Source organism: Maniola jurtina, chromosome 2 (assembly GCF_905333055.1).
Source record: "Maniola jurtina chromosome 2, ilManJurt1.1, whole genome shotgun sequence".
Classification (NCBI taxonomy): Eukaryota; Metazoa; Arthropoda; class Insecta; order Lepidoptera; family Nymphalidae; genus Maniola; species Maniola jurtina.
This window is the reverse complement of record NC_060030.1, coordinates 11,849,809-11,864,584: the sequence shown is the minus strand read 5'-3', so window position 1 is coordinate 11,864,584 and position 14,776 is coordinate 11,849,809. Positions and strand designations below refer to the sequence as shown.

The following is a 14,776-nucleotide window of genomic DNA, read 5'->3' as shown; positions in this document are numbered from 1 at the left end:
ACCAGGAAGCCCAAATAACCTATAATTCATGTATAATATGTAGACACTTGTTCCTGTACTTGTACACGAAACAATTTCATATTTTATATTAGTAAGTACGATACAAAAGAAGTTGCAATCTCTTTATACGCGATTTTTATTCCAAGGTGTATCCATTCCATATAGAACCCTCTTAGATTTAGTTAAATGATTAATTGCCCTAGCTATTAACTCACTAAACTTCTGTTTGGTTGTTAAATTCAACAATTGACATTCAAAAAGTGTAACCAGTGTAACTACAGTTCGTACACTGTGGTGTTATCCACCTTTAATAAATAATTAATTTGACTTTTGACTTTAATTCTTATTTAATTTTAATACTTCTAAGTGTTAAGGTTTTAGTTTTAAAACCTTGCTATGAGTTATTTATATTTGAACAAAACTATTTCTTTGGGTACGATGATAAGTCAATACGCGCCTAATCAGTGATAAGAGAGTTTAGATAACATAATACTTACAGGTTGTTCGATTTAAATACAAATATATAAATGTATAAATAATAATTTTATTCACAATACAAATAAAGTCAAGAGTGCAGTAGAAACATTTTTCCTCACTCCGTGACGGGTAATGAGTAATGCCAGAAAGCGAAAGTTCCTTAAACATATTTATGGCACCATATATTCAAATTCAAATTCAAAATATTTTTATTCAATTAGACTTTTACAAGTTCTTTTGAATCGTCAAAAGCATCTACCACTGGTTCGGAATGCCTTTCGGAAACCGAGAAGAACCAGCAAGAAACTCGGCGGTTGCTCTACCGTATACCGCAAGGTTCCTGTGACGATACGAAGACTTCTTCCGTAACTTCATCTGCGTGGATTTAGTTTTCTAAAAACTTCACGGGATTATCAATCCATAGATTCGGGGTCTTCCAACGCTTCAGTTTCTGATGCAAGGTCACCATTCCAGCATCCTGCAACCGGTGGCGTGCAGCTTACAGAGGTATAAAAGTACTGCCTACCCAAGTTGTAATAAATCAACAATTATTTTCCATTATGACCTGCCAGAAAATAAGTTTATACCTTAATGCTTACCCTGGCTTTAAACCCTGTGCATTCCACTGCCGGCAACCCCAACATCTATCGTCCAGCTATGTCAGTTACTATATGGTTCTCCTACGGATCTCCTCCAGTTTACACCTATGAATGGATATATTATGCATTATCTTATCACATTCGTAACAAAAAAAGAGCACCCTGTATTTGTACGCCTGACACAGCTAGTGGTGCCCATCCGTTGACATTTGTAGATATGTAGTCTTGCAATACCAAGCAATTTGGGCATGAATCATAAAACATGAGAATATAACAATTAATGCACGTGAATGCAGTAGAAGTGAAAATTGATGACATAAATGAAGTGGATTTTATAACAAGTGTGAAGAAAAAGTGCACGATATCATAACATGAAGAAAAAGGAACGGCACTAATGGGTAAGCATGACTAATGTTGTGGTGATAATAATAAACAAATTTTATTTCAAAATGTCCCAATTATCACAATTAGAAAATTTCCTTCAAAAGAAATTAATTTTTATGTCAAGCATATTCAATTATTATGTACAGATAATGATAAAACAGTTCTAACACAAGCATACATTCTGTTTGAGGGGGAAAAAGTGAGTAGGTATATTTACTACAGAGAGACAAGCCTATCTTTCAAATTACACTGCCATAGATTTACTAATATTTAATTAGGAAGGAAGGAAAACTTAAAACAATATTAAAATAGAAAACATACCTAGGTTTATCATTTGCTTTGGAAATTATGGTACGACATTTATTTTAAATTTTGTCACGTGCTTAGATAAACTTATTTATGTATTGAATATTGAATTTTAATCCTGATTAAAAGTTCCATGCATTTAATTTTATGCCGTAATCTTATCAAATTGAAACAATATGGCGGAATCAAAAATTTTCATAATAAAACAGTAATAATTCTGTGATTTATTAAGACAAACTGTATTTAATATGTTATAAAAGTATTTTGGAAAATTTTTCATCTCACGAAAATCCAGTTCTGTACTACCTTCGCTAAAGTAATGCGAATTCTAGAGCTGGAGAAGAAACGTGAATTAGCGCGAATCGCAAATTTTATAAACTATGCTACTACTTACCACAGTTTTACGATCGTTTTGTGCCTTGAACTGATTTGAATATAGAATTTCGATGAAGCCATCGGTAAAAAGGACTACAGCTTTAGTATTTAGAAGTAAACAATTGCAAATCAATTTGGAAATAATAAATTATATAACTAGACGATGCCCGCGACTTCGTCCGCGTGGATTTAGGTTTTTGAAATCCCGTGGGAACTCTTTGATTTTCCGGGATAAAAAGTAGCCTATGTGCTAATCCTGGATATTATCTATCTCCATTCCAAATTTCAGCTAAATCCGTCCAGTGGTTTTTGCGTGAAGGAGTAACAAACATACACACACACACACACACACATACAAACTTTCGCCTTTATAATATTAAAGTGTGATAAAATTTAGCATGGCTATGACTTGCTGCACGGGATTACTTACCATTAAGTTTCCGAAAAGGAAAACTGATAAGTTTACTGTTCTTAGCTATAATCCAATAAAATCGGTCCAGCCGTTTGAAAGTTATCAGCTCTTTTCTAGGTATTACTGTAACCTTCACTTGTCGGGGGTGTTATAAATTTTTAATTTACACTTGTACCTATATCATGAAAAACTTGTCTATTTATAAAGATAAAATTCTGAAATTGTGATTTCAGGTTTTGTAATTCTGTCGCTGTGGTTATGGCTGCTGCCAGCGACGGTTTTGTTGAGCCCCCTGCAGATGGAGGAAGAGCAAGAAGAGCCTTGCAAAACTTATACTCACGAAGATTTAATCTACTTAAACTGTGCTGATCGTGGGCTCAGCCAGTTACCCGGTGGTTTGAATTATAACGTACGTCACCATACTCACAAAATAAATTTTAAATAAAACACTGTCAATAAGAATAATAGTTTGTTTATACGTAACATGTACTCAGTACTTGTAATGTAACAAATTGTAACTTACCATTAAATGTAATCATCATAATCACCGACCACTACAGTTACTAAGAACAGGTCTCCCCTCTTAAGGAGAAAGAAAAGTTCAGGTCATACTCGTAGTCCACCACGCTGGCCAAGTGCGGATTAGCACTATTAGCAGACTTCACACACCTTTAAGAATATTACGGAGAGCTCTCAGGCATGCAGGTTTCCTCACGATGCTTTCCTTCACCGTTAAAGCATGTGTAATATTTTCTCTGAATCACATTATTTAGATGATCAATTTATTTTTCAGGCTCAAGTGTTGCTACTGGCTAACAATAATTTCGCCACATTTCCGGAACAAATGCAGAATTTTAATCAAATTGAGAAACTGGATCTCTCTGGGAACCGTTTATCAGGACCGTTACCTGGCTACATCCATAGCTGGCAACGATTGAACGCACTTAACTTATCAAATAACAACTACGACTCGTGGCTAAGAAGCGAAAATACTTTCAATGTTCAAAAATTAGATCTATCGAAAAATAAAATAAATCGGATTGATGAAGACGCTTTCGTAAGAATGTCCCAGCTGACATATCTCGATTTATCGGAAAATCGTATAAACAATCTCCAACTCGCAAGTTTTGCAAGAACAACAAGTTTAGAAGTGCTCATCTTATCCAGAAACGATTTTACAGAAGTTCCAAAATTCCAATCGCCTTCGCTTAGAAATTTGCATTTAAGTAATTGCCAAATTACGAACTTAGACATGAACTCCTTGACTGAAATGAATACTCTACTCGAAATAAATTTGTCAATGAATCAGATTGAATCTATACCTAATAACCTAGCTTCGAATTCTTTACAAGAATTAGATTTGAGTTACAATGAAATATCGACGATAAATGACCTTACCTTTTCAGCATTACCGCATTTAGCGGTTTTAGATTTGAGGGGTAATGCGTTTAAGGAGGTATGGTCAACTTCACACTTTGCCTCAAACCCATTTTTGAGAGAAGTTCGTTTGAAGGGAAACCGTTGGAGCTGTGAAGGTTTTAGAGTGAATCTGCTACTCACTTATGAGTTCTTAACAAAGGAGCCGCCAAAAGTTCATGATAGGGGATCATTGCTCTGTTATTCCCCTTCTAATGTGACGAAATTGAGTTGGCAGCAGGCGTATATACGTACTTGGCATGCCGATGAAAATGCTACATCAGCTTTCAATATAATGGCTGTACTACTCGGTATGCTTATAGGAGCGCTTATTACTTCGTGCGTATGTCGAGGTATCATGGCCTTAAACCCCCCTGCACCACGAATAACACCAGAGACAACTGCTTTGAATGGCAATACAATACAACGCAGAGTCGATTCAGTGGAGATAAGAGTGCCATTACGAGAGGAATCACCTCCAACTTATGACGAAGCCCTCTTAATGCCTCGCTTGAACACTTCTTTCCATTCACTACCAGATTTTGTTGATGAAGAAGAAGATAATACTAATAATAGAAGATATAGAAGGTCTAGATCGATTGGTGATTTGACTGAAACGAGACCAAGGGTCCATGACAGACGATCAGTGAGACGAGCAGTAGACATTAATATAGATTGATATTTGTGTTTTAATATTATTATTGTTATATTTATAGCAGGTAGGGGCCTTAGTGTGTGTTGTATAATATGATTGATGATGATTGATTGGTTCGAAGTAAAAATTAATTATTATAAGGAATAAAAAAATTAAACATATTTTCTAAAGCACCGTTTAATTTCATTAATAATTTTGCTACCCCTACCGGCATCTAGTGGTATGCTTTAAAAATTGTGCGCAACGCATACCACGGGCCAACCGGCGCTTTGTTGTTTTTGCTCTTGCTACTAGATGGCACTGAAATAAAAATATATATAACTTCTTAAATATCTACCTATGTACAGTCCGACAAGGTTCTTTTGGCGCGTGGCCAAAATTGTAACTAAAGCCTCCACGTAGAGAAGTGCACTTGTTGATAGTTCGCTGTGTCGGCATAAAGATGGCATAAAGCGACAACTGCGCCCTCACTCAAGTGCCAAAAGAGCCTTGTCGGACCAGTATCTTGTATATCTGCTTACCGTGTCACCAACTTATCTTTTCAGGTGGGCAAAATTTGAACTAGAGCTGCGTCTGCCATTGTAAATCCATGCGGACAATATCCAGCGAGTATTGTAATATAATTAAGATTTGATTTAATTTAAGATTTAAGATTGTAATATAACTATGTTGAAATAACTTTTATTCTATTTTTTCTTTGTGAATTTCTTAAATAGTAAAACCAAATTCTCCACAAGCGACGCTGTCACCTGAACATAAGTTGGTGACACTGTATATTATTCTGGACAAACGTAGTTTCAAACTGTGAGTTCGGTAGTAACGGATACTAATAATTATGAATATTACTATGAATTCAGTATTACCCACTATTAACAATCAAACAAAAACAAAACTATGATAGAGATCTCTTTATTAAAAACATTTTATACTTAAGTTCTCATAGACACATGGAGGATAATATACCTGCTTATTACTGATTCTAATTAAATAACTAATAGGATGCTAATTGGCTATTTATCTAAGTATAATATTATAGTCTTTGACTAGGTACTGATACTATCAACAATAGCAAAATAATGATCAATACCTGTAATTACCACACCTACAAGTCTCCTAGAGTAAAAATATATTCCTTATCATTATCATTGATAACACATCATGCGTTAATTCGGCTCATACAAAGTTATCTGCTGGTCCAAGACACACGTAAACAGTTATTATGACCAATTAGAATCTTTTTGGTATTTAAATCATAGTTTGTGGAAAAATTAATTAATTAAACATTTTGTTATCTCTAGTGAAGTGAAGTGATTCAGCGATTTCATAGAATTTACAAGTGGTACAATCAGTATTTTTTGTTGGAACTGATACTAAACAAACATATCATGTGATTAATTAAAGGTAAGAAATTTATTTCACTTTATATGATCATTTTTATTTAATAAAACTAGGTGCACCGTAATAAGCTATTAGAAAATGTGTGGCAAATATTTCCTTTAATTTTAATCGAAGTTTAATCGAATTGAATCGAATCGAATTAAAGTGAACCTGTATAAGATTATCAAGTAAATAGGTAGGTACTAAGTACTTACCTAATAGCCTTTACATACAGAAAAGTGTTATAGAAATGCTTATCTGAATAAAATTACTTAGTAACGATAAAAACTATACCTATTATTCTCTTTTTGAAACAACATAAAGGAGTACCTAACTATATTTGTACCCATTTGTGTTCTAGACCCACCTTTTGATCTCAAATATGTAGGTATTCAATAACTAGTTACTGATAAACATGCCCTATCAGTTTCTCTTCGGAATATTAATCACAATAATTACTATACCATCTGACTTGTTACAGAACAGATATATGTGCAATTTGATGGACTATAAGCGAAGAATTTACGTTTACAGATCCAATAGCAGCAAATGTAATGTAGGTAAGTAGGTATAACGACCTAAATTTAGTAAACTAAGTACGAGGTACCTTTATCACTTCTGATAACAAAGATAAAATTGTTACATGTACCTATGTACTCGCAAGTGTTGATATTTATTTTCTGAGCCTAAAATTGTTAGATGGCCATGCTCCTTTTTGGGGTGGTAATACACGTGACAAGAAAATGAAATAAAGGAAACTTAGTGCAGGTGTTCAGATATCGTGATTCATAACCGTTAAGGTGCGATTAGACGGCAGGTACATCTAAAGAAAATTTAAGATAAGGATTCACATCATTAGCAGAGTATCATATCATAATTTACAATGACAACAATATTAAAATATTAATGACGATTGAATCATATACCTTATTGCTGTGAGTCATGATTCATGATGCCTTCTATTAGACGCATTGTAAATGTGGTGCGCTATCAGATCCTTACAATAACCACCGGTTCAGATTCTTCTGCAGAGTTTTCGTATTGATGTTGAATGAAAGAAGTAATGAACCGACTCAATCTACCTTGAGCTTGATAGGATTGCCAACTATATCTATAGAGATAATGTAATTGTTTACTGATTTTACTTTACAGGTAGTAATGATAGACAGACGTAATGATTCTATTACGGACTTCGGGGCTGCTATTGCTCATATTTCTGGCAAATGCGGATTTTCTGGATTTCGATGATCATTCAAATGAAATCTGCTATCTGTGCTCGTGTAACACGGAGAGAACTAGCGTGGACTGTTCACGCAGAGGATTGACTGATCTTCCTACTGGCATTAATGCAAAGGTAACTTTTTACCTATTAAATTGCCTCTTGAGGTTTGGATAGTCAACCAACGCGGTTCTTAGAGCTATACTTACTTATAATACACGGAAATGTATGAAGGCTGCAGAGTGCGTGTTGGAACTGTTCTCCCGAAGTTGTGCGCCGTCGCCTTCCGGCTAAGTGACACGCTTCATACGATTCCTATATAAATGTTATTATAAATTGCATACAATATGTTCAGTATAACGTTCGAACTTCTACCATTAATAAATATATTATTAATTTATTTCATTTAGATTTACGAGTACTTTAAGTTACATGCGTAATTTAAGTTTTCATAAATAATCATTTTCTCAAATTTTAACATTTAATTTTCAGGTGACCAAATTGAACATTTCAAACAATGATATCTCCAAGTTTCCGGAAGGCATATACAAGCTTTACAATCTTGTATCTTTGGACATAAGTGGCAATCAGTTGAAAGAATTACCAGAGAATGCATTGCAAAATCTTAGCTCCCTGGAAATTTTGAACTTATCCAAAAACCGTTTTGAATCATGGATAAGCCTTAATCCTAATGAAGTATTAAAACCAGCCACGAATCTTAAAATATTGAACTTATCAAGAAACAAGTTAAGGACGATGGCAAACTTGGCAAATCAAGAACTACTTATAAGTCCTTCATTAGAAACACTGATTTTAGATAACTGCGAAATAGATTCCATTCATGGACGATCGCCACTAAGTGGTCTCATTAATATCAGTGTTTTAAAAATTAACAATAATCCTTTACTAAGGATTCAAAATCTTATATCACCGACATTGAAGAGTCTTTATGTAAGCAATTGTCAGTTGAGCTACATAAATCATAACGAACTATCGTACTTACCTTCTTTATTATTCTTAAAAATGTCACATAACTATCGATTAGAGTTATCTTCTACAGCTAATTCCTTATTCTCCAGTTCTTTGCGATATTTGGATATTTCTTACTGTAACGTATTCAAACCTAACCTGTTTGGATTCCCAAATCTTAGAAAAGTTATAATTAATCATAACATGATACGATATTTGAGAAGCAACGAATTTATAAATAATACAAAACTGGAATATTTAGATCTATCTAATAATAATATTGGATCCATCAAAAGTGACACTTTTCGGGGACTAAGTATGATTAGATATTTAGATTTATCATGGAATGAAATAGCCCATATACCTGAAGATAGTCTTTTAGAAATGCCGTCACTGACTCAAATCAAACTTGCTAGAAACTATCTCAACAGAGTTGGTCACTTAAAATCTACGTCATTGTCAATTATAGACATGAGCTCGTGTGAAATTAGTATAATTGGAAAGGATTCCCTTGAAGGACTTCCTTCACTTGTAGAACTAGATTTATCACACAATCTACTATCACATATTCCAGATAGCATGTCTTCAAACACTTTAAAATATTTGAATTTGAATTATAACAGAATAAGTTCCATCAGTAATTACACTTTCTTTATGCTACCCCGTCTTAGTGGGCTTAGCGTAATCGGAAATAGATTTACACATGTATGGAGTAGAACTTATTTTGATTCTAATCCTTATTTGGACAGGCTGGATCTAAGTGACAATATGTGGAGATGTGATTGCGCAGATAGTGATATGTATGATTTTTATGAATATGTTACATTGGAGCCAAATAAAAAAGAGGAGTCATATAACCTTATCTGCAATAGTCCTGTAACTCTTATAGGACAAACTTGGTTAGAGGCCTGCTACTTTGTATGGAACCCCGGTGAAAGAGTGGGGAGTGCTGATAATTTAATATGGTTCATAATTGTTATGATTGTTGGGCTTGCTTTGTGTATTATACTTATCAACTTCATTAGAAGATCTATGAATCGTCGTTTAGCAGCAATGCAAGCTGACAGAGAGCGGCAAGTTGAAGAGGCTAGAGACCGATTGAGACAACTGAGAATGAGAGCAGAGCAGGAAGCTTTATGCACCACGCCAGATCCAAGAGATTTAATCGCACCACCATCATATGACGAAGCTCTCTCAATGCCTAAACTGAATGCCTCTTGTCAATCTTTGAATGAAACGAGCACTGGCAAAACTAAACGTAGAAGGGGTAAAAGAAAAACCAAATCAAGTGGTGATTTATTAGAAGAAACGGAAAGAAATGGTGATATACCTGTGTTAGATGAAGATGACATTGAGCTAACAGAAACTACTGCTGATAGAAATAAAAGGCGGCGAAGAAGAAATCGAAGATATGGTAGTCATGAAATAGCTGAATTAGATCAAAGCCCAGGAGCAAGGCGAAGGCGATTCTCGGAATACAATACAGAAGATGATAGTGTAATAGAAGTTGAAGCGGAATTAGAAAGACCGCTTCGTGCGAGAGTTCGACGGTTTTCTGATGAAAATCAACCAAGAGAGAGTGACTTTTGAATATCGTGTTAAGATTTAATTCTATTGTAACTAGGTTGCTAACTAGCTCCTTTAGTGTTGTCTAATTTTGTAAAATATTACTAAGTTATACTAACAATTATTGTACAAAGTATAATAAAAAAAAAACAGAATATTTTGCATTATAGTTTCTCTCTGTAACATAGACGTAATCTTCGCTAACCAAGAATTTTCAGAATGCCACCCGACCGAAGCCGGGGCGGGTTGGTAGATTTGTAAATAATAATTTTATATATTTAATATGATGTACCTATTCGAAATATTTGCTTTATCAGCAAAGACTTTTGTTTAATTTTATAGTAATTTATTTCTTATGTATCGACATCCTAAGTCCCACCTTTTGCTATGTATAATACTTTTAAGAGGCACCTGCTTTGTAATAAAAATAATATTTATGCCTAGTAAAAGCCTTTTTAGTAAAATAAGTGTTCTTCTGAAACGAATTTTAGTCCTTAGAAGCGTTCCAAAATTGATTATTATTTGATATGTTTTGTACGACAAAATGATGATTATAAAATTAGCACCATTAGGTACTTAGTACTTCCTAAATACATGATCAGTCCATCATAACGTAAATAAGCATTAAAATACGTTTCAGTATTTGACTGTTTTTAACCCCCGACCCAAAAAGACGGGTGTTATAAGTTTGACGTGTGTATCTGTGTATCTGTGTATCTGTCTGTGGCATCGTAGCGCCTAAACGAACGAACCGATTTTAATTTAGTTTTTTTTTGTTTGAAAGGTGGCTTGATCGAGAGTCTTCTTAGCTATAATCCAAAAAAAATGGTTCCAGCCGTTTAAAAGTTATCAGCTCTTTTCTAGTTTTCTTGTAGAAAAGAAGGTTAAATAACCCTTAGGCTTCTTAGGTTCATAATATTCAAGTGTCAATTGACAAATGTCAAGCTGTCAAGATGGACGTTGCCTAGATATGTACATAATTATTTATTTGAAAATGATGTATTGGAAAACTCAGATACTTTGGATTGTAGGCGCGGAATAGTCCAAGAAAATTGGTTCAGCCGTTTGAAAGTTATCAGCTCTTTTCTAGTTACTGTAACCTTCACTGGTCGGGGGTGTTGAAAATTTTTAATTTACCAAGTGTAAATTAAAAAAATTCAACTTATTGATTGTTTAAGTATCTGTAACTTCGTGTTTACTTATTTATTTTGTTTTCGTATACACTAAAAAGTTTAATCTAACAATCTAACAATATTAAAAAGTCTTTTTAAATATTTACCACTAGGTATGGTAAACATAAAATAAATAAATGATCCTTTTGGAATAACTTTTATTTATTTACAAAATGTTAGTAGTAATATGATATAGAAAATCTTATGCAAGGAAATTTTGGATTAGGGATTTGTAGTAATTACGTTGATACTCGTTTTAATCGTTAGGATAATTTAGAAGAAGGTATGATATTATGGGTAAGAAAGAAACTACAGACAGATTCAATTAACGCTTTATATCATTCAAAATAAAATTACATCAGTTATAAATCTCTTTACGTTGAAATACTTTTATTGTTCTCTATTTTGATCCATAATAACTTTGAAGAAAGTCTGGTTTCAAATAAAAATTTAAAAAGTCGATAAATAAAAAAGAAATAATTAAAACATGTCAGCAAAAGCAAAGTGATACAGCATTTAAACATTCTTAGTAATTAGGTAAAATAATTTCAAATAAAATTATCTAAAGAAAATGTACAATGAATGAATTATTTTCCTGCATACGTAATAAACCCTAATAGCATGTGTTACTTAAAATAAATGGTATCACAATCTTATATAACTAATAATTTAATAAAATTACTCATAAGGAACTTATGCTTAGACTGCAAAAAGTACGAAAATTAATTCATACTCTTAAAATAGGAAATTATAAGATGATAGACTACAACCAGCTAAACCATTCGTTGCTTAACATTGCCGTTAAAACATTCGGGATAAAATAGGTAAGTACACAACCATTGACAACTCAAGAATTGTACCGAAACCGAAAGTTATACAATACAAGATTGTACAAATTGTGTTACCAACAAACTAATTCAACAAGTTGATTTTCATAATAATTAAAACAGTTTTTACATCTATATATATAATGAACATGGCAACATTTTACATGTATAAAAATATTTCTATTTATCGCGCAATATGCTCTCATAAATATATCTAAACCACTAAACAGTTACAATAAAGGCACTGTCGACTACAAACACACTTTGGCAGTACTTAATACAGTCAATATCCTCACACAACTCGTATACAGAGTCCTCACTTCTACTTGTATGTATCCCACTTCCCACACAAATTCCAACTCTGAATAATCACAGAATTTCGCCAATTGTGAAGTGCTTGCTAATTAGTGACACTGATAGACAAAAATTGTTCTTAGTCTGTTTAATAAAACTAAATTTCAAGTAGTTGACTTTGACGCATTACCATCTGTTGCTGGAGTAATAATTATGTCTCCAGCATTAGACCTACTTCTGGTGACTAGCACTGGTGTTTTCGGTTTAGGTGTTTCCGTCATTTTAATTCGCACTCGACCCATATCGGGTGAATATACAGGTACATATTCACGGGATGGCGACAAGTAATCTGAATCGACAATAGGATCTCCATTTATTAGTGGTTGAGATACATCTAAATCTAAGTTACTATTTGGTCTAAGATTTTCATCATCATTTGCAGGGACAAAAATATCTTCACTCGACAAAGAGTTGGTATCTTTGCGAGAACTAGTAATACCTGGTTCAGAATCAAATGAAGTTTCTTGCTGTGGCACTTGGTTTTGATGTGTTAAATTATTATCTACTGAACTGCTTTTGTTTTGATTTGTATCATGCGGACTATCAGTTCTCTCTGCTTCATGTTTTGTGCCCTTTGTGACATCACCATTTTCTCCTTTTTTCTGATGTGACTCATGTGTAGGGACAAGTTCATATTTTCCATTAACTTTTCTTTCCGCAGAATTTTCTACAGCAGCTGGTTTGCCTAATAAAGATTTATTCATATCTACCATCTCTTTTGAAGCCTTTTCCACGTCTCTTTTTTGTTGCCTCAGGAGTCTTCGATCTCTTCTTTTTCTCATCTGTCCTTTTGTAATTGCAAATCCAATTAAGCCCACTAATAAAACAACTATCAAAGCGATGCACACATATGTACCGGTTTTATGCGTAACTACATTTTCTTCACCGGGTGGAGCTTGACCAAGAACTTCAGAGGCCTGCGTAACCCGTATTTGTTCGGAGACTGTAGTATCTCTAGTTACGGATGCAGGGGAAGCGACTTCTGTTACTACTTCAGGGTCTGGTTTGCTATGCCAATCTGGTCCACCTTTATATACAGAAGGAGGTTCCGGTACTGGAAACTCAAATTCTGTGGACTTTGTCTCTTCGTCATCTTTAAATATTCTATGGACTGGATCAGGGCTTAAATCTTCGATTATAGCAGTAGTTGTTTCTATAGCATTTTGTGTATGATCATCGTAATCAAGAGGAAAGAAACCAGACCCTTCTTCACCAGAACCTTCTGTTGCATCATCATGAGAGTGAATATTGTGCGCAGCTAATAATTCTTCAGAATGTAATATTTTATGTACTGAGTCGTTGCTTAGTTCGTCGATTAAAGAAGTAGTTGTCTCTGGAATACTTTCTGTTTGATCTTTAAAATCGAGATTAAGAGAGCCAGAGAAACCAGATCCTTCACCCGAACCTTCAATCAAATCATCGTTTGTGTTAATATTCGGGACAGATTTTTCGAAATTGCTGTCATTTATTTTATCTTTTTCGCCTTCGCCTGATCCTTCTATTTCATTTGGCGAGGATGATAAAAAGTGTCCAACTTTCATAAATTGTAAACTATCATCATCTTCTCCTAAATCAGCACCATGAACTACTTTACCATCTTCTAAATCACTACCAGCTATTAAAGGCATGGATTTTAAGGCAGTGCTTTCTTCACCTATTCGCACAGCATCAATCGGTTCATCTCCCATCATCATATCCATAAAGTCTGGTTTAGAGACTTTACAAATGTCTTTTGTTTTCAGTTCTAGCCAAGATCGACCTTTTAAATGGGCTGGGGTACGACATCTAACATCATCAATATACACATTTGCTGCTAATAATCGATTTCTGCTAACAATATTGTTACATGAACAGTCTAGTGGATTTCCTTCCAACTCTAAGTGTTCTAAGCTTGGCAAATGTGCTAAATCAGATGGCACGTCGGTTAAGTGATTTCCAGTTAAATCCAAAGAGCTGACACTCACTGGCAGATATGTTAGTGAAATTCTTTGTAATCGATTATGAGCGAGATTTAGATGAACTAATTTTTTCATGTTGTGCAAAAATTTATTTATTTCCATAAGGCCATTAGTAGAGAGATCTAATGTAACCACTTCAGTTAGCCTTTCCAATTCATGCGTGATTTTGGTGATGTTGTTATGTGATAGATCGAGTATATTGATGTTATGATGCTTCTGTCGAAGGGTGTATTTGTAAAGTTCTAGAAGATTGCTGCAGGTGACACGGTGAAGGCCGTCGCGTGTAGTGCTGCAAACACAGCTATCGGGACAGACGGCCGCGAGCGTTGGCGCTAGCAGAATTGATGCAGCAAGAAGATAGGTATACGTAGGAAGCCACGCCATCTTGGTTGTTACAGGCCACCTGAAAGAAGAAAAACAAATCATTTTAGTAAATCATATTATACTAGATCTTACTTGTAGTACTTTAGTTTTACTATCACTATACGAGTATATTTAACTTCAATAATGATGGCTTGAGATACCACTCAATTCTTTGCTGTAGGCTATTCACGTCTGAAGTCATTTGTTCCATTCAGTTATTAACGATGACATCCAATATTAAATTACAACCGCAAAATTTTTGTCGGTAAGTTATTAATAAACTTACTAATAAACTAAGCTATGCGCAAATTTAGATTTGGGACAAAACTAGAGTTCGTCGCACAGAA

At 34.2% G+C, this 14,776-nt stretch overlaps 2 protein-coding genes across 3 annotated transcripts in view; one reads left to right on the top strand and one right to left on the bottom strand.

Moving 5' to 3' along the window:
* Positions 1-1,239: 1,239 nt before the first annotated feature.
* LOC123878006 lies at positions 1,240-10,198 on the top strand. The gene is made up of 5 exons (XM_045924989.1): positions 1,240-1,474; positions 2,787-2,962; positions 3,347-4,627; positions 7,167-7,355; positions 7,713-10,198. Exons 1-5 carry the CDS (start codon positions 1,471-1,473, stop codon positions 9,777-9,779), a joined length of 3,717 nt encoding a protein of 1,238 aa, XP_045780945.1. The 5' UTR covers positions 1,240-1,470; the 3' UTR covers positions 9,780-10,198.
* Positions 10,199-11,244: 1,046 nt separating this feature from the next.
* The window catches only part of LOC123877994 (protein windpipe), a 66,111-nt gene continuing 62,579 nt past the window's right edge, over positions 11,245-14,776 (bottom strand). The window contains exon 3 of one of the 2 annotated variants that reach the window (XM_045924969.1): positions 11,245-14,469. In XM_045924969.1, the coding sequence (XP_045780925.1) occupies positions 12,213-14,450 (2,238 nt within the window). In that variant the 5' untranslated portion in view covers positions 14,451-14,469 and the 3' untranslated portion in view covers positions 11,245-12,212. The remainder of the gene's footprint in view (positions 14,470-14,776) is intronic. The other variant, XM_045924976.1, reaches the window with a different exon arrangement.